The sequence below is a fragment of the Dryobates pubescens genome, chromosome 24, assembly GCF_014839835.1.
Source record: "Dryobates pubescens isolate bDryPub1 chromosome 24, bDryPub1.pri, whole genome shotgun sequence".
Classification (NCBI taxonomy): domain Eukaryota; kingdom Metazoa; phylum Chordata; class Aves; order Piciformes; family Picidae; genus Dryobates; species Dryobates pubescens.
Genome location: NC_071635.1, coordinates 168,555 through 190,948, shown reverse-complemented (window position 1 = coordinate 190,948; position 22,394 = coordinate 168,555). Strand labels below are relative to the sequence as shown.

The 22,394-nt window shown below is 44.3% G+C and overlaps 1 protein-coding gene across 2 annotated transcripts in view; it reads right to left on the bottom strand.

Annotated features, from left to right (window-relative positions):
- Window positions 1-21,246, bottom strand: part of LRBA (LPS responsive beige-like anchor protein) — a 324,288-nt gene extending 303,042 nt beyond the window's left edge. For both annotated transcript variants that reach the window (XM_054172464.1, XM_054172465.1), the window contains exon 1: window positions 20,834-21,246. In XM_054172464.1, coding sequence (XP_054028439.1) covers window positions 20,834-21,049 — 216 coding nt within the window. In that variant the 5' untranslated portion in view covers window positions 21,050-21,246. The remainder of the gene's footprint in view (window positions 1-20,833) is intronic.
- Between the last annotated feature and the right edge of the window lie 1,148 nt (window positions 21,247-22,394).

Sequence of the window (22,394 nt, the reverse complement as noted above, 5' to 3'; positions counted from 1 at the left end):
AAAACACCACTCCATGTTTCAAGTTACCCATTCTGCAAGAAGAAAGCTCTCAAATAGAGAATCATAGAATGCATCCTGTTGGAAGGGACCCTCAAAGACCACCTTGTCCAACCTCCCCTGCAGTGAGCAAGGACATCAACTAGATCAGGTTGCTCAGAGCCTTATCAAGTCCAGCCTTAAACAAGCAAAACATGAAAATGTAAAATACCTAACTAGTGTCCCACTTGATTTTACACCACATTTATCATCCTCTTCAAAACTGAGATACTCCTTAAGAACCCAATCTCTTTCTCACCATCAAGGCAGAAAACAAAGCAAATGCTACATTCCATGATCCTATTCAGAGAGAAGAGGTGGAGGTTACATTCTAGCCACAAGACACCTGCTAATTCTTGCCAAGTTTCAGCATTTGGCTTTAACTAGCAGCCAACCATCAATTATCATACCAAAATCATACAGGACAACTCCAGGTGACCTTACCTTCACCCTATAGTCTACACCACTAATCCTTCATTTTTGGCTAGATATACTATTATCAGTAACTACCTATCCAGGAAGCTGTCAAATGAGGTTTCCAATCTAATCTGCAAAGATAAGCATTTCAGAAAGTAGAAGCAGCTTCTAGAAATATTATGCTATGGTAGGAGTAATTACCATTTTAACATTGCCTTTAAGGGAAGTGAGCACAGTGACAGAGAAAAGCACCAGAGCAAAGACATGGCAGAGCTGATGTATGTATGTATGCACACCCATTAGATACACACAAGCACACACACCCCACACAGTATTTCACATTAACCCTTTCTTAATGGTGATTTGAAAACTGATCAACCTTCAGAACACAAATTTGTTTCCAATGACAGGGATCATAATCCAGGTCCATGCGGTGGCTAGTTATTATCTGAGCTGCGGTAACGGCTGTGCACAGCAAAATGTAATCTTCCCAAATGTCACCGTAAGTTATGAATATCTGAGCAGCTTAATGCACCTTACTAGCCATGAAGTGTGAGAATGTAATCTTATTACCTTTTTTATGGTTGTATTTTTTTGAATAATGTAGCCTTTGAACTGATGTATAGTCTTGCCGTGCACTTTAGCGTGATTTGGTCTCCTATGTCACGCAGGACATTTTTCAAACTTCTCCAGTTGAACGTATTTTCAGTCCTACACTGAGATGCATAAACAATCTTTATAGTGACCTACAGGGTGGCAAAACGTTTGCTTTCTCCAGCACATAAGTAGAAGCTCACAGGGATATTTTTTAAGTGCAGCATTCGAATACTTCCTCACAAATTTTCTATTTTTTGCCAGTTACATTGCCCTTTGGGGAAAAAAAAAACCCAAATGACAAACTAGGGCAACAGCTCAAGCTTTTTGGTAAAATGTTTCTGAATTTAGCTGATTGAGAACAGGAAGAACGCAGCCATTTTTAACCACGAAACCAGAGAATGTGATTTGTATTTTCTTCCCACAGAGAACCAAACTATGGAGAAGTCACAGAATCACAGAATTGCTTGGGTTGGTAAAGCCCTCCAAAATCATGGAGCCCAACCATCAACCCAACACCACCACAGCCACAAAACTAAGTCCCCAGGTGCCATGCCCACACATTTCTTGAATACCCCCAGGAATGGTGACTCCATCACCTGCCTAGGCAGCCTATTCCAATGCCCAAGAACCCTTTCAGTAAAGAAATGCTTCGTAATAGCCTATCTAAACTTCCCTTGGTGCAACTTGAGGCCATTTCCTCTTGTCCTATCACTTGTTGTTTGGGTGAACAGACCAACCCCCACATCTCTACAACCTCATTCCAGGCAGTTGTAGAAAGGATAGGGAGGATGTAGAACATAGGCCCAGCTAAGTGGACATGTTTGGATTCTCTCCTAGCTTTTGACCAAATCATAACACTGAGCAGAGAGGCACTTTGCTCCTGAGGAGATCAAACTACTGTAAGCTTTATTTCAGGCAGATGTAAGTTTTATTTTAAATCTCTGAGAAAACAAAGGGCCACCAAGCTGATTCTTTGCAAGTCAAACAATTTCAAGACAAAAATTCAACGTGCTCCAAACAGTGGCTAAAGGTATTTACAAAACCTGGCAGTTTTCTGAGTTTAGCTTATGCTATAGATCTTGATAGATACTAACAAAGACTACATCTAAATCCAGGTGGACTTTCATATATTTCCAGTATACTTATTAAAAACATTTCATTCTGCTTCTGTTTTAGTAACTTCTTTCAGTGTACCTTAACCTGTGCTTATCATTTAAGACACACAAGAGAGATACTACTCCAAGGGATGGTTTAATAACATGCAAATTTGGAGCTCCATACAGGAAATGAAACATCCTAAATCTTCACATCACATCAGATTCATATGTACATTGAAAGCAAATAAATCATCTAAACCACGATACAGAGAACCTTTTCAAATTTGCATTTAGCTACAGTAAATACTGCCATGTTCTTTAATAGCTTGCTGGTGCAATCTTAGCAAACTAATGATTTATGGCTCTGGCATTTTAAAAATCAGAAATCTGTCATTTTATGACATCCAGTAGAAAGTCAGCTCCAGTTGCATTACTCTGATTGCATTACTCTGAATTTAAACTCAAATACACGAAACAGGCTGCCCTGGGAGGTGTTTGAATCCCTGTCCCTGGAGCTATTTAAAACCTGTGTAGATATAGTGCTGAGGGACATGGTTTAGTGGCAGACTTGGCAATGCTGGGCTGATGATTGGATTTGGTGACCTTAAAGCTCTCTTCCAGTCTGAACAATTCTATGAAACACATATAGCAAAGCACTGAACATATTGTGCATTTCATTATCCCAACACCTCCCTTCCTTCCAAAAGTTCCCTAAACTTGTAAAAGTTAGCTGACATGTTTATTCTCTTTTACAAGAATATTTAAAATAGGTTTTTCAGGACCCAGACATGTGTAACTTTGGCAAGAACATAACCTTTTGTCAAGTTTGGGAAAAAAAAACCAACACTGCGGGCTAGGAGAAACAGACTAACCATCCCTCACTGACGAAGGCGCACATGTCTGCATCCTGTCCTATCTTCACAGAACGACAGAATCACAGAATTGTTTCAGATGGAAAAGACCTCCAAGGTCATCCAGTCAAATCACCCACCCAACACCACCATGGCCATTAAGCCACGTCCCAAGTGCCATGGCCACACACCTCTAACACCTCCATGACTCCACCACCTCCCTGGGCAGCCTGTTCCAATGTCTGACCACTCTTTCTGTGAATTCATTCTAGGAGTAAACCCAGGTTCACAGTTTTGCCATCTTGTACAGACGAGGGGATAAGGACCCCAAGCAAGGGAGAAAAAAAAATAAATTTAAAAAATCACAGAACAGAACACATCACAAACATGGAACTGCGTAAGGATGGCAAAGAATACTCTCACCTGAGGAATAAAATGAGGTTCAAAAGCCAAGAAAGAATACAAGATGAAGTGACTAATGAGCTTACTTACAACACTCTGGCAGGTTCATCAGATTTAGCAACCATAACGTTAAGTAGTTCCTCACCTACTGAAAGCTGTGGCCCTCACAGAGCACATGCTAGGAACAAATACTTGCCAGCTCCTCAACAGCCATCACCTTTCATAGCTCAGCAGATTAACTACAGAGAACTTCAGCACAACTAAAAGCACAGGGCTGCAAATTCCAAGAGAAAACAAGAACTCACACATCTGTTTCTATCACTTCTGACACTGCCTCCATCCAGAAAAGCTGGAAAGCCCCGCACTTGTCACTTCAGAACTGCAGAGACTGCTACCACAGCTGAAGCACAAACAGGTAAGACTTCAGACGCAAGAAATATTACATGACATGGTACAGGAAATACAGCACTGATCTTTCCCTGTTGCTATTCCTTTGATTTTCTAAGTGATTTTTCTGTGTGTTATGATTAACATGGGGAAACTGTGCAGAAGGTCTTGGCTAGAATGGAAGGGTGCCCAGAATAAATAATAGCCTTTCATTTACCCCTCACCAAGAAATGATTACTTCCCCCCCCCTTCAGATTCCAAGCCCATGTCTCTGAACAAATATGCCACTACACTGGTTAGAGTTTTAAACATATATACACTAATGGAAGTCAGCATATTAAGTGTATTGAAATGACAAATATCTGAAAAGGAATAATAATAGGAAATGGTATATCAAAAGAATTAAGAGATTAATTTTCTTCCCAAAGAGCAAATCAGCACCCCTGGGTAAAAAGCACTGCATTCCAAGCTGTGTGGTATTCCAAGCTGGAAAACATTTATTTACTCAGAAAAACAACTGTTGTCTATTTGGAATTATTAGTGTAAAACCCATGGCTCTCTTATGATCATGGGGAACTGCATTTAATTCTCTAAAAATGTACTGCATTGGAACTGATCAAGATAAGATTTGTACTCATTGAGAAATACCAGCAGCCGACGGGAGATGAAATAAAAGTGCTTTCAAAAATAAGAACAACTCTTACAGAGGTCTGGCATGGTCAGAGTGGTTTGAGTTCAGAAAGCGTGTGTTTATCATATGAGTTGTAGGCTTTTCCTCACACTGGCATTACTTCACAGAATGGTTTGGGTAGGAAAGGACCTTAAGGACTGTCTAGTTCCAACTCCCCTGCCATGGGCTGGGACACCTCCTACTTGCAGCTTGCTCTTGCCCCATCTAACTTGGCTTTGAATACTTCCAGGTTTGAAATCTCAGCTACTTCTCTAGGCAACCTGTGCTAGTGCCTCACCACTGCTATGGGCAAGAATTGCTTCCTTATATCTCATCTAAATTCAACTTCTTCCAGTCTGAAGCCATTACTTCTCATCCTACCACTCCATACCTTTGCCAAAAGTCCCTCTCCATCTCTCCTGGACGCCCTTTTAAAATTCTGGAAGGCTGCTCTAAGGTCTCCCTGCAGCCTTGTCTTTCCCAGGCTGAACAGCCCCAATTCTCTCAGCCTGTCCTCAAAGAAGAGGAGCTCCAGCCCTCTGACCATCTGTTTCCTTCTCCAGACCTGTTCCATGTTCTTCATGCATTGGGGCCTCCAGCGCTGGACCCAGCACTGCAGGTGTGGAATCAGCAGAGCCAAGCAGAGCGACAGAATCAACTATCATCTATAATTTGTGTCCATTTGCATCAAACCAATTTTTCCAAAGATGCACGGGGATGCTGAGGCAGTTTTTACACACACTTCAGAACAGTCCAGCAGTACACATTGTGTATGTTAATTCAAGATATTGCCAGCTGGATTTGTTTTGGTTTTGGTGTTTTTTTTCCCCTTCCTTTTAGAAAGACAGCAATGATAAGCCCTGCTCCCTTACTCATGAATCAGAACTATGCACAGATCTGCTGCTGCACAAAACCAAGAGTGATGAGCACCATCTCATGGGCATTTCAGGTAACAGATAATAGAACTTTGAATTCTCCACTACATGGTTCCAAAATAAATAGATCGAGACCGACAGACACACGTGCATGACTTCCAAATATATGACAGGAATGTTGCCACATCCACCCAGAAAGAAATTGGGAAGTATTCAGACACATAAATAAGTATTTAGAAGTTATTTACATACAGCTAATCTCAGCCTCATGCTACAGAATTCACTTTCTTGCATTTGGACTCTGAAGTGAGTTTTTACTAAATAAGATGAGAACAGTACCCACAGAACTGTTCTGTTTTAAGCCAGCACAGAAACCAAAATCATTTTGAAAGCATGGTTGCACACTTGTATACTTTCAACTTTACAATACTCAGTGAGATTCTAACAGATTGTTTACACCCATTCCTGCAGATCCTGACTAAAACAGCACTCCTTAAAAACAGTCTTATCACAGAATGGTAGGGGTCAAAAGGGACATCTGAAGATTGAGTCCAATCCCCCTGCCACAGCAAGATCACCTAAAGCAGATCACATTGGAACATGTGCAAGTAAGCCTTGAAAGTTTCCAGACACAGAAACTCCACCATCTCTCTAGGCAGCCCCTTTCAATACTCTGCCACCCTCAACATAAAGTTCTTCCTCATATTTAAATGGAACTTCCTGTGTTCAGGTTTATGCACATTACCTCTTGTCTTGTCACTGGGGACCGCTGAGAGGAGTCTGGGCCCATCTTCCTCACACCCACCCCTTAGATATTTGTAAGCATTGATAAGATTCCCCCCTCAGCATCCTCTTCTCCAAGCTAAACACCCCCACATGTCTCAGCCTTTCCTCATGTAAGAGATGTTCCAGTGCCCTAAACACCTTACTGGCCCTGCACTGGACTCTCTCCAGTAGTTGCCCTTCTTGAGCTGGGATGCCCAGAATTGGACCCAGTACTCCAGGTGAGGCCTCGCCAGTGAGGAGTAAAGGGGGAGGAAAACCTTCCTCAACCTAGTGGCCACACTCCTCCTAATCCATTCCACAATACCATTGGCCATCTTGGCCGAGAGGGCACACTGCCAGCACATGGTCATCCTGTTCTCTACTCCTAGGTGCTTTTCCTTATGGGCCATATTACTTCAATTAATTGGCATTCAGCACTTCCTCTGTGACCTGAAATTTTAGCCAGTTACAGTAATACCTCAGAGAGCGCATCCCCTTTCAGTTGTCTGCTAGTTCAGGTTACAAAGTTCCTCCTGCTATAGCAGAGAACACTTTGATCTTTCCTCATTTCATAGAAAAGTTTCATACTAAAACTAATGGATAAGTAACCTCATTAAACACATTACTGATAACTAGAAGTCTGTTCATTATGGTTTCCATCTGATTTACTGGTAAAACATCTAGTGCTAGGCAGCCACAGTCAAACTAGTTTTTTTCCTTTGAGTGCTAGCTTTCAGCAGCCCTGCACATCAAATTAAACTTTCCCTACTGCTTTTTATGCATTGGATGACACAAACAAACAAAGAAAAACAAAGCAAAAAAACCCATAAAAACCCAAACCAAAAGATTAATCACAGCATTTTAAGCATCACTGCAGAAATGGAACTGGACTGAATGCAGATTCTGCTGGCACATACAAAGCTGCTCTTGGCCAAGGGGTCCACTACAAAACTGCACTGTTAAGTCTAGAGCAACAGCACTTTTGGAAAGATGGAAAGCCTGTGTCCCTCTGTGTCTCCCCCTGCCCTGAAGACAACTTAATATGGTGCCCATTGGGACAGCACCTGCAAAAGTAGGCCATAGCTCTCCAAACACACACACTGCTCATTTGCAACCATTCCGTAGCAGCTGAAGGTCAAACCAGCTCTAATGTATCAGATGCAGATCAGAAGGACTCTGTGTGATGCTTCTGAGGAAACCCTACAACATCTCACTGGCTTCCTTCCAAAACTCACTAGCGATCTGTATGCAACAGCTTTCTCAGCACTGAAGCTCAGCCAGCTCCCACTCACCCTGTATCAGTAAATTAGACACTCTAGGTCCTCTAGAGCTGCTGCAGAGGAAAAAGGCATGTTAGAAATACCTCTTACTCAGCTTCCCTTTCTAACTCATGAATCTCAAACTATCAGGACCAAGAAGGTACCCATTCCCAAGTTCACTTGGACCAGGAGACGTATATAAACACAATCATCTGACATAATTTTCCTAGCTACCAGAGGCTCACAGAATGGTAGGGGTTGGAAGCGACCTCTGGAGATCAAGTCCAGCCCCCTGCCAAAGCAGGCTCACTTATAGCAGGTCACCCAGACAGGTCTTGAAAGTCTCAGGAGAAGGAGACTCTGCTATGAGGGAGGTGTGACGGTTTTAGGCTGTGTCTTTAAGAAAGGGACAGTGCTGGAACACTCTGGCTGAATATTTTGAAAACAAAGATAAAGTCTAAATGAATTTCATTGGTAGAATGCAACTTTAAGTTTTAGTTCAGTTGGAATCTTTCTCAGTTCCAGTCTGTTCTGTCTCTTCAGCCGGTCTGCTTCTGAGCAACTAGCCGGACCTGACCTTGAGATAACAAAACTAATCCTTGCATGCGCTTTGAAGACTAACCAGAATTTCCTCCTTAATAATTACCTTTCTCTCTCTCTCTAACCCTTTTGGGAAAAAAGGGAGGTAGGGAGAGAGAGAGGGTACGGGGGGGAACCCTCCTATTCCCAGAGAAGGGATTTTTGTTCTGTATTACTTTCTTTGCTGTATATTTCTGAATATATTGTAAATACTGTACCTGAACCTTCTCTCACCACCACAGGGAGGACAGGCTGAGGGTGTTGGGCTTGTTCAGCCTGGAGAAGAAAAGGCTTCAGAAGACCTTGTAGAGGCCTTCCGGTACCTGAAGGGGGCTACAGGAGAGCTCGGGAGGGACTACTTATAGAAGGGTATGTGGTGACAGGACAAGGGGCAAAACTACAGCAGGGTAGACTTAAATTGGACATTAGGAAGTTCCTCACTATAACAGTGGTGAGGCTGAAACTGCAACAGGTTGCCCAGAGAAGCCGTGGATGCCTCATTCCTGGAAGTGTTTAAGACCAGGCTGAATGAGACTTTGGTCTAGAGGGAAGTGTCCCTGCCCACGGCAGGGGGGTTGGAACCAGAAGATCATTAAGGTCCCTTCCAACTCAAGCCATTCTATGATCTCTCACAGAGGAGTATGGTGCTTCGTAATACCAAAGGCAGTGTCTATGTAAGTACCTTACTGCTTCACAGCATTAGAAAATGGAAGAGAGGACTACAGTAACTCCACATATCAAAGCACTGCCCGAATACCAGAAGGCCATGTTTGGATAACTAATATTTAATTAATCTAGTGGCCATATGTACATTTCATTCTTGTGTTTCCTTCAGCAGCACACAACATGACAGCACCATCCAGAAGAAAAAATTGCCAGCTGCAGTCACTTAAATTCTCTTTCTGAAGTAAGTCTAACCATCTCTGGTGCTCTTTCAGTGACTAAATCTCTCCACCTGAAGATAATCCAGCTCCAGGAAGGAAATCAGGATTCTGTACACCATAAAGAAAAATTCACTAAAGTCCTAACAAGTGCTTGTTGTAGGGTGCTCCAAACCCCCTCTCCCCCACCTCCATCTGCGGCGGTTTGAACAGGGAAGACAAAAGGTGTGACACTCCTGCCCCTCCCCTGCGGGCGTGAGCGGGAACAGTAAAAAGGCTTTTTCCCGCCACCGGGAGCCGAGGTCCCTCACCTGTATTCACTCACAGGGCAGCCCTCGCTGCCACCTGGAATGGTCATCGGCTGTGCCCTTCGCGCCCAGGGTATATCAGCACTGGACACAGTGTAGGGAATCTTAAATACAGTGACCAGAAAGCGGTCTCGGACTCGTTGTGCACTAATTCACCAGACTCGCGGCGAAATTGGAGAGCTTAGCCTGCAGCACCCGGACCCGGCTTCTCCCCGGACCAGCGCGCCCTGGGCTCCTGCTCTCTGCTGGAGCGACCCTGCCGGCCGTAAGCTGCGGCTGCTGGCCGGCAACACAGCAACTCCCACGACACACAGTCACACACATAATGGTGGTGGTTGGAAGGGACCTCTGCAGATCATCTAGTCCAACACCCCTGCTAAAGCAGGCCTGCCAAAATTAGGTTGCCCAGGATCACAATGTCCAGGTGTGTCTCGAATCTCTCCAGAGGAGACTCCACATCCTCACTGAGCAGCCTGCTCCAGGGCTCTGGCCCCCTCTCACGAAGGCTTTTCTTTAAATTTACATGAAATCTCTCATGCTCTAGTTGGTGCCCACTGCCTCTTGTCACAAGAGCTCAGTGCCATCCTCTTGCCCCTGCCCTTCAGCTATTGCCAAGCATTCATTGATCAGACCCCCTCTGAGGCTGCTCTTCTCCAGACTGAACATCCCCCTAGAGCCTTTCCTCCTCACAGAGATGCTCCAGTATCCCCAACATCTTCATGGTCCTCACTGGATTCTCTCCAACAGTTCCTGCTCTCTTGATCAGAGGAGCCCAGAACTGAACAAAATACTCCAGATGTGGCCTCACCAAGGCAGAACACAGAGAGAGGAAAACCTCCCTTGACCTACTGGCCACACTCATCTGAGTTCACCCTAGGACATCCATTTGCCTTCTTGGCTCAGAACCCAGTGAGCACTCAGGACTCACTTTTACAGCCCAGGATGAGGACAGTAGGGGCCAGGTCATGGAAGAGGGAGGGTGGAAGTACAGCTAGGACAAAGCAGAGTGTCCTGGTGTGAGGTTAAACAGTACATAACCTAGCATGGCACAAGGTGAAGACCTTTTGAGAAATAAATGGGCAATAAAAGTAGGAAATCCTTTCTCCATGACCATGTACTGATATGCATGAAGATGGGAAGCCGCTGGTAAAGTTTCTGTGCCCCAGAACCCTTTTCACAGCACTTTATGGTTGAGTGGGGCATCACTGCTACCTTGTTTAAATCAAGGCAATCTGAGGTGTTAAGAACATCACAGCTTCAGAAGGTGACCTTTGGCTGTAGATTACAAAGTGGACAAAGAACATTTTACAATCCCAATTGAAAAAATCCATTCCCAGCATCTCAAGTGTTCTCCTATTCTATAACATCAACAAGATATTAAATGCACAGAGCTCCCCATCTCACGTGTTCTCCCATTCTATAACATCAACAAGATATTAAATGCACAGAGCTCCCCATCTCATGTTAGCTATGCCGAAATGCATTCTAAAAGCTCACAGTTACTCAGTGTCATGCTCCATAGCAGACGCCTAAAAGTCAGGCATTGCAGCACCCAAATTACACACCGGAACCAAATCCTACAGCATAACTGGGGGGCGGGAAATAAAGCTTGCCAGTTCTTTTCAATCAAGTTCACTACCAAAACCACAGACAAAACACATGCTTAGTTTCAACAAAACCATTAGCAGGAGACAGATGATGACTGAACTGATAGTTTCCATTTGTTTATTTAACAGTCACACACTATTACCAATATTTGTAATTTGATTCCTATTCTCCTCCCAACTGCAGTGTTTCAAGGCTTATCAGTAATTCTGTATCACTGACCATTGTTTAAAACTTGTGTCTGTGGTTCCACATAAGAACCTTTTGGGGGGTTACTGGGTTGTTTTGGTTAGGGTTTTTGGGGTTTGTGTGTGTGTTGTGGGGTTTTTTTTAAGCACTATCTGACTCCAAGGTCCACCTGAAAAGTTCTCCTTAGGAAAACAATTTTTATCTCAAGTGCCAACAACATAACTTAAAGACTTCTCTAATAACGCACTACTACAAGTTAAAGGATTTGCAAAACTTTTATCAGGCAAATCCACAGCAAGAGAGTTCACCTTATTCCACCAAGCAGCTCCCCACCAACATCCATTCCAATCATACCTGGGAAAGTAACCAGTAGATTTAGGTTGGACATCAGGAGGGAGCTCTTCAGAATGAAAATGGTGAAATACTGGAACAATTTGCCCAGGGATGTGGTTGAGGGCCCTGTCCCTGGAGACATTCAAGATCAGACTTGATGTGGTCCTGGGCAGCCTGATCTAGTTGGAGATGTCACTGCAAGGGAGTTGGTCAAGATGACCTTTGAAGGTCCCTTCTAACCTGATGCAATCTGTGAATCCATGTACAATACCCACCCAAACTTGCAGCGTAATAACATAACCTGAGAGACTTCTCATGCCAACACTCGGCATCCTGGATTCCACAATCACACACTTTTCCCAGTCCACTGCAAGATACCTCTGATTGTCTTGTTGCTCTCCCACTGCAGTGACCATCTCACCTGCTGCTTACTGCTGCCTCTAGTCTTGCTGCATTCCCAAAAGAGAATAAATAAGCTCTGGGCACTGTTACAGTGACTGTTTTATAGTGCTAGTCCTGCATAAAACTAGAAAATTTAGAGTGTCTAAGTGGAGCAGACTTCATTCTGCTAATTTATTTCTGTAACTGCTGTTCACACCTGTTGCTGAACAACTGGTGATGGCAAAGGGGAGAGTGACATGACCACACACAACACACTTCCATAGAACAGCTGGGTCCTAAGTGGCTTTGATTTTCAGTGAGAAAGCAAAAGCTAACCCAATAGTTCTTTAAATCGAGCATTCTTCAGTTGCAGCAACAAAATCAGAGGTTTTTGCCTGAAAAACTCACTTCCAGCTTTTCAGTTGCACCAAAACTGATGTGAACTGGCACATGAAATTTTTTGGCTACATGTGTATAAAATACAAAAGCATCAGCAGAACTACTCATGGGCAGGCTGCAGTGAAGAGGCATGCAGCTCAAAGTCACAGCTCTTCACAGCAGACAACAGAGCACATCCTAGTCCCACAAGCTATTCTAATTTAAATCATCTCAAGGCAAGCTATTAACAAGAAAATCATGCCTGGGACTTAGCTGCTCCCAGCTCTCTAGAGGAATCCAGTTCAGCGCAAGGCGTTAGGTTTTCTCCACAAATTTGTTACTATTTAGAAGCTACTTAAGCCTACTTGTGAAGCTTTGGAATCTAAGGCACCGCAGCAATGCAAGTTCTTGACAAACTACAAGTTTCTTGGGGGAATCCCAGGCACAAGTACAGCCTGGGTGAGCAGTGGCTGAAGAGCAGTCTCAAGGAGGAGGACTTCACAGAATGGTAGGGGCTGGAAGGGACATCTGAAGACCAAGTCCAATTCCCTTGTCAGAGCAGGATCACCTAAAGCAGATCACACAGGAACTTGGGGGGGTGTCAGTCAATAAAAAAAACTCAACATGAACTGGCAGTGGTTGCTTGCAGCCCAGAAGACAACCTTGTGCTGGCCTGCATTAAAAGAAGCGTGACCATCACATCTAGGGAGGTGAATCTCCTCCTCTACTCTGCTCTTGGGCGACCCTACCTGCAACACTGCATCCAGTTCTGGTGCCCCCAGCACAAGGAGGACACAGACCTGCTGAAGCAGGTCCAGAGGAGAGCCATGAAGATGATCAGAGAGTTGGAGAACCTTCCATATGGGGACAGGGTGCAAGAGTTGGGGTTGTTCAGCCTGGAGAAGAGAAGGCTCCAGGGAGACCTTAGAGCAGCTTTCCAGTACCTGAAGAGGGTACAGGAAAGTTAGGGAGGGACTTTTGACAAGGGCTTGTAGTGATGAGATGAAATACATTTAGCTCTGAAGAGAGTAAAATTAGACTGGAGATGAGGAAAAAAATCTTAACAGTTAGGGTGGGGAAACACTGGAACAGGTTGCCCAGGGAGATTGTGGATGCCCCCTGCCTGAAGGTGCTTTGAGCAACCTGGTCTAGTGGGATAGGCAAGGGGGGTGGAAATAGATAATCTTTAAAGGTCCCTTCCAACCCTAACTATTCTTTGAATCTATGAAATGTCTGGTATCAGCACAGAAACCACAGGAAAAGGTGCAATTGCAGCCCATGCAGGAGCATTATTGAGCAAATTTCATCAGAGCAGCTGTGTCAGGGTGTATCTCGACTGCTATTTGCTCTAAACATGGGAGCAGTGCATGCTGGAAAGGACAGTCTCCACAGGCCCCACCACTCTCAGAAAAGCAGGTGGCAACAGTATCCTGCTTTATGCAAATGAATTGAAGCCCTCAGATTCCTGGCAAATGGCCAAAGAGCCCACACAGACCAAGTCCGAAGGGGTTCTCACAGGATGAAAAACCAACCAAAAGGCCAGACTAGCTTTTGGACAGGCAATAACATGCTTCAGCACACTAGGAAGTCTAACAGAAAAACCCAGAATTAGTTAAAGCAGATATGTAACCTAAATTAAGGCATTAACAATTAGGTCACGCTAACAGTAAAAACCATCCTGCAAAATGTTACGAAGAGGCCAGCAAGGCCTCTAAGGGATGGGGAAGACACTTGAATGGCAGAAAGTTAGCTAACTGTAATTAGTGACTAGGAACAAAACCTCCTTTTTTTTTTTCTCCCCAGACTGACCCATTTAAAATAAATAGAAGTTATTTAAAAAGATATGCACGAATTTAATGCATGCAAGGCTGAATTTGACAGAGATGATTCTTAAAGGCTTTTATAACACAAAACACTGAAGGTAGAAAGTAGCTAGTTCACGTCCAATGTCTAATGTGGGGCTTATTTAATCCATGTGACAGATTACAGATTCCTCTTTAAGGTTAATAAAGAGCTTCATGAATGCATAAAACAGAAGCTAGAAATAGTTTCAAGTTACCACCTTATGCAGTAAAAAAAAAAAAAAAAAACAAAACCAAAAAAAAAAAACCAAAGCCAGAACACCACACCAAGTGGGATACAGCTCAGAATGACTGCAGGATCCCCAGGAGGTGGTAAAACCCAATATACAGATAGCGAAAGAAACCCCAAAGAAAGCTGGATGATTTTCAGAAAACAAGTCACCAACCACTGAGTACTGAACATGGGAGCAAACCAACACTGCCTTGAAAAAGAACTTAGCAAATACCTCCTCTCTGATTTCCCTTAACCTCTGCTTCTCATACAACACAGCCACTTCAAAAACCTTCTTAGCTGACACTTCTCTTCAACACACACACTTGGATTCATCCCTCCAATAATCTCTTTCACTGGATAATTTTTGGTCTATTTTTGTCTCACTTTACGGTGTCCAGCCCTCAGAGCAACTGCACAGATCAAGGAACGCTCAACATTCAGAGATGCTCCAGAAACAGTCCTCAGTATCAGTACAGACTGCAGGCTGATGGGATGCAAAGCAGCTCCGTGGAGAAAGACTTGTGGGTGCTTGGAGGTGAAAAGCTGGACATGAGGCAGTGCTGCAAGCTCACAGCCCAGCCCCAGCTGTGTCCTGGGCCGATCCCCAGTAGCGTGAGCAGCAAGTGGATGGAGGGGATTCTGACCCTCTGCCGAGACCCCACCTGCAGTGTTGGGTCTGAGCCCCCAACACAAGAAGGACACAGAACTGATAGAGCAGGTCCAGGTGAGGCATGAAGATTATCAGAGTGCTGGAGCACCCTTTCTCTGAAGAGAGGCTGAAAGAGCTGTGGCTGTTCAGCCTGAAGAAAGAAAAGGTCCAGGAAGAACTTCTGGTGACCTTTCAGTGCTTAAAAAGACCGATCACAGAGTGTTTCACAGGGCCTGTTGCAACAGGACAAAGGGTGATCGTTTGGAACTAAAAGAGAAAGACTCAGACTAGATAGAAGGAACAATTTTTTCCACACTGAGGGTGGTGAGATGCCAGTCCATGTTGCCCAGAAAGGTGGTACATGCCCCAGCCTTGGAAACATTCCAAGTCAGGTTGTTTGGGGAGCTGAGCAACCTCATCTAGCTGCAGTCATCCCTGATGACTGCAACTGGCTTAGGTGGCCTTTAGCAGTCCCTTTCAACCTAAAGCATTTTATGATTCTATGAAGCTACTTTATTACTCTCGCTTGTCATCAGCATTAGTAGTTTACACATAAATCAATCCCAACTCTTTAAAACACCCAGTAAGGTAACGAAAGTGTCCTGAAGACATTCGCGGTGCATTTTCCTGACGTAATGCATTTGATACTATCAGCATTAGCTTTGAGACTTTTCTGCAGGATAGATGCAAAAAATGGTCTGTGACCAGGGATGAAAAGAGGGAAATTTCTATCTCATAAAATCCTTTGTATTAATGTTTCAGAACCATTCATACCGAATTAGAAATGTGTTGTATCAGCAGGTGATGCCAGCACCTCTATAAAGAGTTCACAGTGCAGAAACCATAGCAATGAAGAGGTGGCAAAAAGAGCAGAGGGCACATGAGCAGAAGCAAAACGAGTGGCAGCCCTGACATTTGCCTCAGATTGGTTCTATAAAACAAGACAAGTGGGATTGGGTAAGAAGGCTACTTTAAGAAGAGGAAACAAGGAGAGATAAACAGTAAGAATTTTTTTTTAAAGTTACATTGAATTTTGGTTGTGGTTTTAGTAAAGTCTGACAAAAAGGAGATGGGTAGCAAATTACATTTTTAAAGTAATCTTAGTCTTCGCACCTCACATCTCATTATTTTTCCACCAAAGGTACTAAAAACTAAGATTTCTTTCTCATTTGCACTTTGTCGCTAGGGGAATTTTGGGAAGGACCTCCCCACAAACCATCATTCTTAAGAAGCAACAGCATGTTCTCCTCACCAGAGAGAGATGACCAAAAAAAACAAAAATCTTTGCAACACAGACTGAGGGAAAAAACCCAACAAACTGAATCTATAACATAGTCAATAGAACAATTAGAAGAGCTAAAGCTTTTTAAAACAAGATTGGCATGGGGCAAGGCATGGCATTTCTTTTGAGAAGAAAGTCTAGAGTATTTGTTGTCTCAGGTCTCAACTTTGAGACCGAGTAAATTCCGGCAAGAAGTCCCCAAAATTAATTACCCCAGCCCACACAAAGACACCAATTGTACAGTCACCTGCTCAAAACACAGCAGGGTTTTGCCAGAATATCCATTTCCCAATGCAGCACAGTTAACCCCTGTAGGCACAGTATTCATTGTGAACAAAACACTTGTCAGGTAGAGCCTTTACCTACAGAAAGCAAGATCCAGTGAGCCAAGTTTATATATAAATAAGAAGCCTGCAACAACATGGAAACAAGACAGCAGTGATATATGATACAAAACAAACCCATTTAGAACACAAGCTCTGCCCAGAATTGTGATCCAGAAACTATTTTGCAGGACCTCCTGTATTTTCAGTGCAGGATGTGCAGCCTTCCTAGCAGGATTTGTTTCCTGCGCCTGAAAAACTCAGACTCTACAAGTCCTCTCTGACACTAGTCTCACAGTACTGCAGCTCATTTTATTTATATACGTTTCTAAGTCTTGCCAATTGCTGAATTATTTCTACCACTCTGTTTGAAAGTTTCTTCATTAAGTAGGAGGCCAACTTGCATTTTTCATAGTAAAACTGAAAGACAAGGTTATTTTAAGTTAGCAACAGATCCCACTGTAAATAATTTATTTTTTCTCTCAGGAAGTTTTTTATTTTATTTTAATAAGCTAAGGGAGGAAGGGAGCAGCAGATATGATCTCATGAACAGGAATTCACCTGACTCGTATATAAAGGAAATTCAAGAAGTAATTGCTGCCCAAAATCAATTTAAAAAAACCAATTCCCAATCCAGGAGCAATTAACACACATAGTTTAGCTCACTCAGAAAAGTAACAGAACACATTAATACCTGAACAAAATTGTGCTTTCAAAGGTTTTCACAAGTTAGGACACTTCTTCAAAGTCAATTATTTTCCTTCCTGGTTTTAAGAGGTGCTAAAATACATGAACCCACAGCCAACATACAGGCCATAAAACTAGGTCCTCAGAAAATACTGACCAAAACAAAGAAGATCAGAGTATTTCCAAGAGTAGCATTTCTGAAGACAATAAAATGAGACTGCTAGGGTTTTGGTGGATGCTAGAAGTGAGCTTACTAAGGAGTTTGCCATACTGCTGAACAGAGTAAACATTCTAAGTGGTTTGCAGCCTCAAGATCCTACACCAATGGACAGAAGCTTTTCACTCAAGGCATCAGGGCTACAAAACTGAATTTATTCGAGGAGCAGAACTGAACTTATTTAATAAGGAGCAGGTCAGTTACTTTCGATTTTTAACCTTCTAAGTCTTTCACATATAAAGCATGACCTTAAATCTTTGATGAACATCAAGACAGCACTTTTAGTTTCTCTTGATTATTCACCACACACACAAGAAAGTTGCCATAATCTCTATATCCTCCAGCAAGGCTTAAGAGCATAATACAAAAATAAGATGTTTGCTCAAGAAAAAAAATCAGGTCAGCTAACCTACCTTTTTAAACAATAAACTCTTAACATCTGAGGGTGGTTATGCTTTGCAGAATAAGTATGTAAAAACATCTTCTGACACAGATTTGCCCAGTCCTCCTCCCACTCTGGTCTAAAGATGTCTCACTTGAGTGATCAAAAACTCTCACAAATACTGTACATGTCCTGCTTCCAAAGCAGAAGTGGCGAAATGGCTGATTTCTGCTAACACTGCTGAGACAGTGCAGATCTGAGTCTCCAAACTGACTGAAACCCAATAGGAGGGATGTGTTGGGCTTAACCCCCAACCACACCTGCACACAAGTAAACTGCTCCAAAAACTAGCAGGAAACAAACTTTTTCATAGAAAAATTAAAGGTTTTCTGCATGCAGGTACAGAAAAGCACACACACACCATTGCTAACCAACACCTGACATGCCTTAAATTGTGATCACTGATTTCAGAGCAATTAAGTGACACAACAAGGAGGCAGAACTAGCACCTAAACAGGCAGAATTCACTGACAGATCAGTATTGGAAAGAGACTTCACATTCCCATAAAGCAACAATTAAAGTGAGCTTAATGGGGGGGGGGGGGGGGGGGGAGTCCAGAACACGGGTGTTTTCTGTAACAAAAGCCATGAGTTTGTTTGCTGGTTTGATTTGTTAAGCATTCCATTTTTAATAAAACTACATAACATCAAGACATCTCCTTCCAAATTAGTCACCACTTGATATGTTTTCCTGGGACTCAGAGAAACCAGGGGACTTTTTATATATATATATTTTCCAAAATTTGGATTTTGTTCTCACATAACCTAGGTAAAGTGTCCTTCCTATCAAACTCCTGGCTGTTTCATGGTCCTTAACAACTCGCTACTTGTGCTCCGACAAAATAATGTGGTGCAGGTGCATGAACTTTAGCCTCCCACATTGTAGCAGGTGTGCTAGAGCTGTTGGGAGTCTTCTCAGGAAAGTCAGGGATGTACCTTCACTTGCTAAAAAAGTGAAAACACAGTTTCAAGTTTCCAGGGCCAAAAACTCTCCCCTACTTCTATCTGGGAAACAAAGATCCAGGAGAATGAAAGTCCCCAGATCCAACTCTCCAGATCTCTTCAATCTAAAAATCAAACTGAATTTTTCATTCCTCTCGTGTCCAAAACGGACCAGAAAATGAATTCCAGCATCAAGCTTTTACATTTTTAATTAGCCTATTGAACATTTTTCTGCTGCCGCCAAGAAACACACCTCCAGCACACCACCCAAAAGACCACGCTCATGAACAACTTCCCCTCGTGCAAGTGTCCTAACTTCTAGACTCTTTACCAGCATTTCCTTTTGAACCTCATGTCCATAGATCTGAGCACTGGGTTTTGTCAAAGACAATTCTCAAGTGGATTCTAAGTCACTTAAATCACTTTCTCACACTTGAAGCCTCCATGAAATCTCTCATCTGCACTTGACTGTCACCAGTACCGTAATTCCTCTGCACCGAGGCTTTCATCCAAACAATGCACAGCATTTACATTCTGCTCACAAGGAAATACTCAACAAATAAACATCTATCACAACCCAAAAACATTAAGCACACACAAAAGACACAGCACATGCAAAATATTAAAGCTTGCACAGGCAGGAATATGACCAACAAAATAAATTAAAGGCAAAGAGTATTTAAAAAATAGTGCTGGCTTCTGTATCAACTTTCCTCATCACCAAGCTCTGCATTGTTACATGCCCTCACTTCCTGGTTTGTCTGAAACCACAGGTTTAAAGTCAAAAGTGCTCACTAAAAGCAAGGAAGAAGAAAAAAATTAGCCTTTTTGGAGATTTTGAGACCTCTGATAATAGCAGAGTATCTTTGTCAAATTTAAGACACCTTTTCCTCCTAATGTTTGGCTGCAAACATTATCAAGTAGCCTGTTTTAGAAGTGGCCCAGTAAACTGAACAGTAGAGTGACAGGGATATATGGGAGAGAGCCCAACAGAGGCTATGAGGATGATGAAGGGACTGGAACTGATGAGGAAAGGCTTAGAGATGTGGGGCTGTGTAGCCTGGAGAGGAGAAGACTGAGGGGATCTGATCAATGTTTAAAAATACCTTAGGGGTGGGTGTCAAGAAGAAGAGGCCAGTCTCTTTTCAGTGTTGTCCTGTGATAAGCTGCAATGGACAGAAACTGGAACCCAGGAAGTTCCTCCTCAACATGAGGGAAAACTTTGGTGTGAGGGTGCTGGAGCCCTGGAACACGCTTCCCAGAGAGGTGGTGGAGTGTCCTTTGGTGATTTTCAAAACCCAACTAAATGTGATCCTCCTTTGGGGACTCTATGATCTCTGGGGGGCGGTCCCTTCTAACCCCTACCATTCTGTGATTCCACACCATTACTTTTGCAGCTTCAACAGGAAATGTTGTATCTTCAATTTTCAGTAAGATTTGTTAAGTATTCAATACAACCAGAACATACTAAAAACAAAGCAGCTGACTACCCACTCATTAATGAGGAAAAAAAAAAAAAAAAAAAAGACATTGAAATCATGTTTTACTCTTCCAAATAAGCAACGTAAAGCATTTGAATGAGCTGCTCCCTAACACCTCCGCTCCCTGCAGGTAACATAAAAATGTTCTGCCTCCTTCCAAAGCAAACGGGAATCCAAAAGGGACACTGACATCTTCATAGGAAAAGTTGGTTTGGCTCAAAACAACATGTGTGTTTTGATGACTGTTTATTAAATCAACATTCACCTTTCTTGGTGGATACACCTGTTGAATGTTTAAACACAAACACACTTCTCACTTCTAAACAAAGCAACAACTTCTCTGGGCCAAACAAAGAAGGAATGCTGTTCAGAGCTGTTTCAAGTTGCAATTTAGATATAGAGGCTCCTATGTTTTATTTTGCCCAGAGAGGTTTTGGAGTCTTCTTCTGCAGACACTTTCAAGACCTGCCCTAGGTGATCCTGCTTTTGGCAGGGGTTTGGTCTTCAACTCCAGCGGTCGCCTCCAACCCCCACCATTCTATGATTCTATGATTTCCAGTTTTTGCGAGCTGTAAGTAAAAAGAATCTGGCTCAAATCCGGAATGCTGAAAGGGTAAACAACATTAAAGAAAACTGGCAGAAAAATTACATCCAAAAAGCATTAGGTTCTTCTGCACAGACATGCAGTTCTTTTCTCTCATGCCCACAAAGGTGATCAACTTACCAGATTAAATACAGTATCGACTATGTCTCTATTGGACACATCCCCAACTTCTACCAATCCTGTCAGCACAGCAAATTTCATCTTGATGCCTCGGATGGGGACTCCTGGATTCAAAGGCTGCCGCACAGTTTCCCCTTCAACAGCACTTCCTTCTTTCCCTGCTCCTCCTCCTCCATCATCACCTGTTGGCTGCACTTGTTTGTCTTCACTCGCCATGGCTCGTTCACTTCAGGTCACTACTCGACTAGCTCCGAGAAAGGGCAACGACTCGGGCTCCCTTCTGCCCTTCGGCTCCGTCTCCCGGAGGAAACTGACGACCGGCGGGGGAGGGAGGCAGGCGGCCGGGAGTCGGTGAGGGAGCTCCTCAGCAGGAGACGTCTGGCAGCAGCTCTCTGTCCTGTGGCAGGTATTCAAAGCCCTAAAGGACAACCCCAGATACATTTCAGTTCGCCTAGTGCCAGACGCTCTCCACTAGCCCGACAGTCCCACATGGAGCCTACAGCCCTCGCGCCCCTGCCCCGCACCGGAGCGCTCATGCCGCGCCCCGGCATAGTCCCAGCTGTCCCGCCGCAAAGGGGAGAGTCGCACTGGCACCACGGTCCAGGAAACGTTTACTTTACTTAATTTCTTACAGGGAATACGCTCCTCCTCCCCTCCCGGCCCCTTCTCTGACGCCTCTCCGGTTCCTGCCACTGCACGGCGGGCGCGGACAGGTGCAGCGACCCGGCCGCCCAGCAACTTCTCACTCACCGCTCGCTGCCGCCAAGGGGGTAGGGGCTGCTCTGGCGCCCAGCTCCAGGGCGGGTGGGAACCCGCTCTTTCTGCCCCTCTGTCCAGCTGCGGAGAGCAGACTAAAGCAGCTTCGGCCGTTCTTTTTCTCCCGAAAGGCGCCTGAAGTTCCAGCTGCCGCCACTTCACGCCGCAGTCATAATAAGCCCCATCGCTTCCTAACGACGACGCGGCCGTTCCCTGCCGCCATGACAGCACTGAGCCCCGGGAGCGCTGCCGGGCGAGGAGCCGTGCGCCTGCGCGGCCCTTGCTGGGCGGGAGCCTCCGTTGCCGCGCGGGGCGGGCGCCGCCGGGTTGCGCACGCCCAGGTGCGCCCAGGTGAGGATGGCGGCGCGCGGTCCTCCCCTCAGCCCTGCCCCGCTCTTCACGGGGTGGCTTCACGCAGATTGCTCCCCTGTGGGGACTCAGCGCCTGAGGGCATCGCCTGTTCTAACGCTGTTTGCCTGCAACAGCGCTCCGGACTTTACCAGCCTGCTCGGTAACTGAAGTCTGCTGTTCATAAAGCTTCTTTTGTTGTTGTTTGCTTTTGGGTGTTTTTCTGAGACTGCTTTAATTGACTGGAAAGAGTAAAAGAAACCGAACGCGAACAGCAAAAGCGGCTTGCAGGACCGAAACTAGCTCGGCGCTCACGGCCCGAGAGCGGAGATAAACCGCCAGCGCCACAGGCTTCCGCTCCAGCTCCTCCGCCCCGTCCAAAGCGATCCTGGGACCGCGTCCCCACCCAAACTTCCAGCCTGGGTGGGAAGGAGTCCTCCTTTCTCCTCCTTCCTTC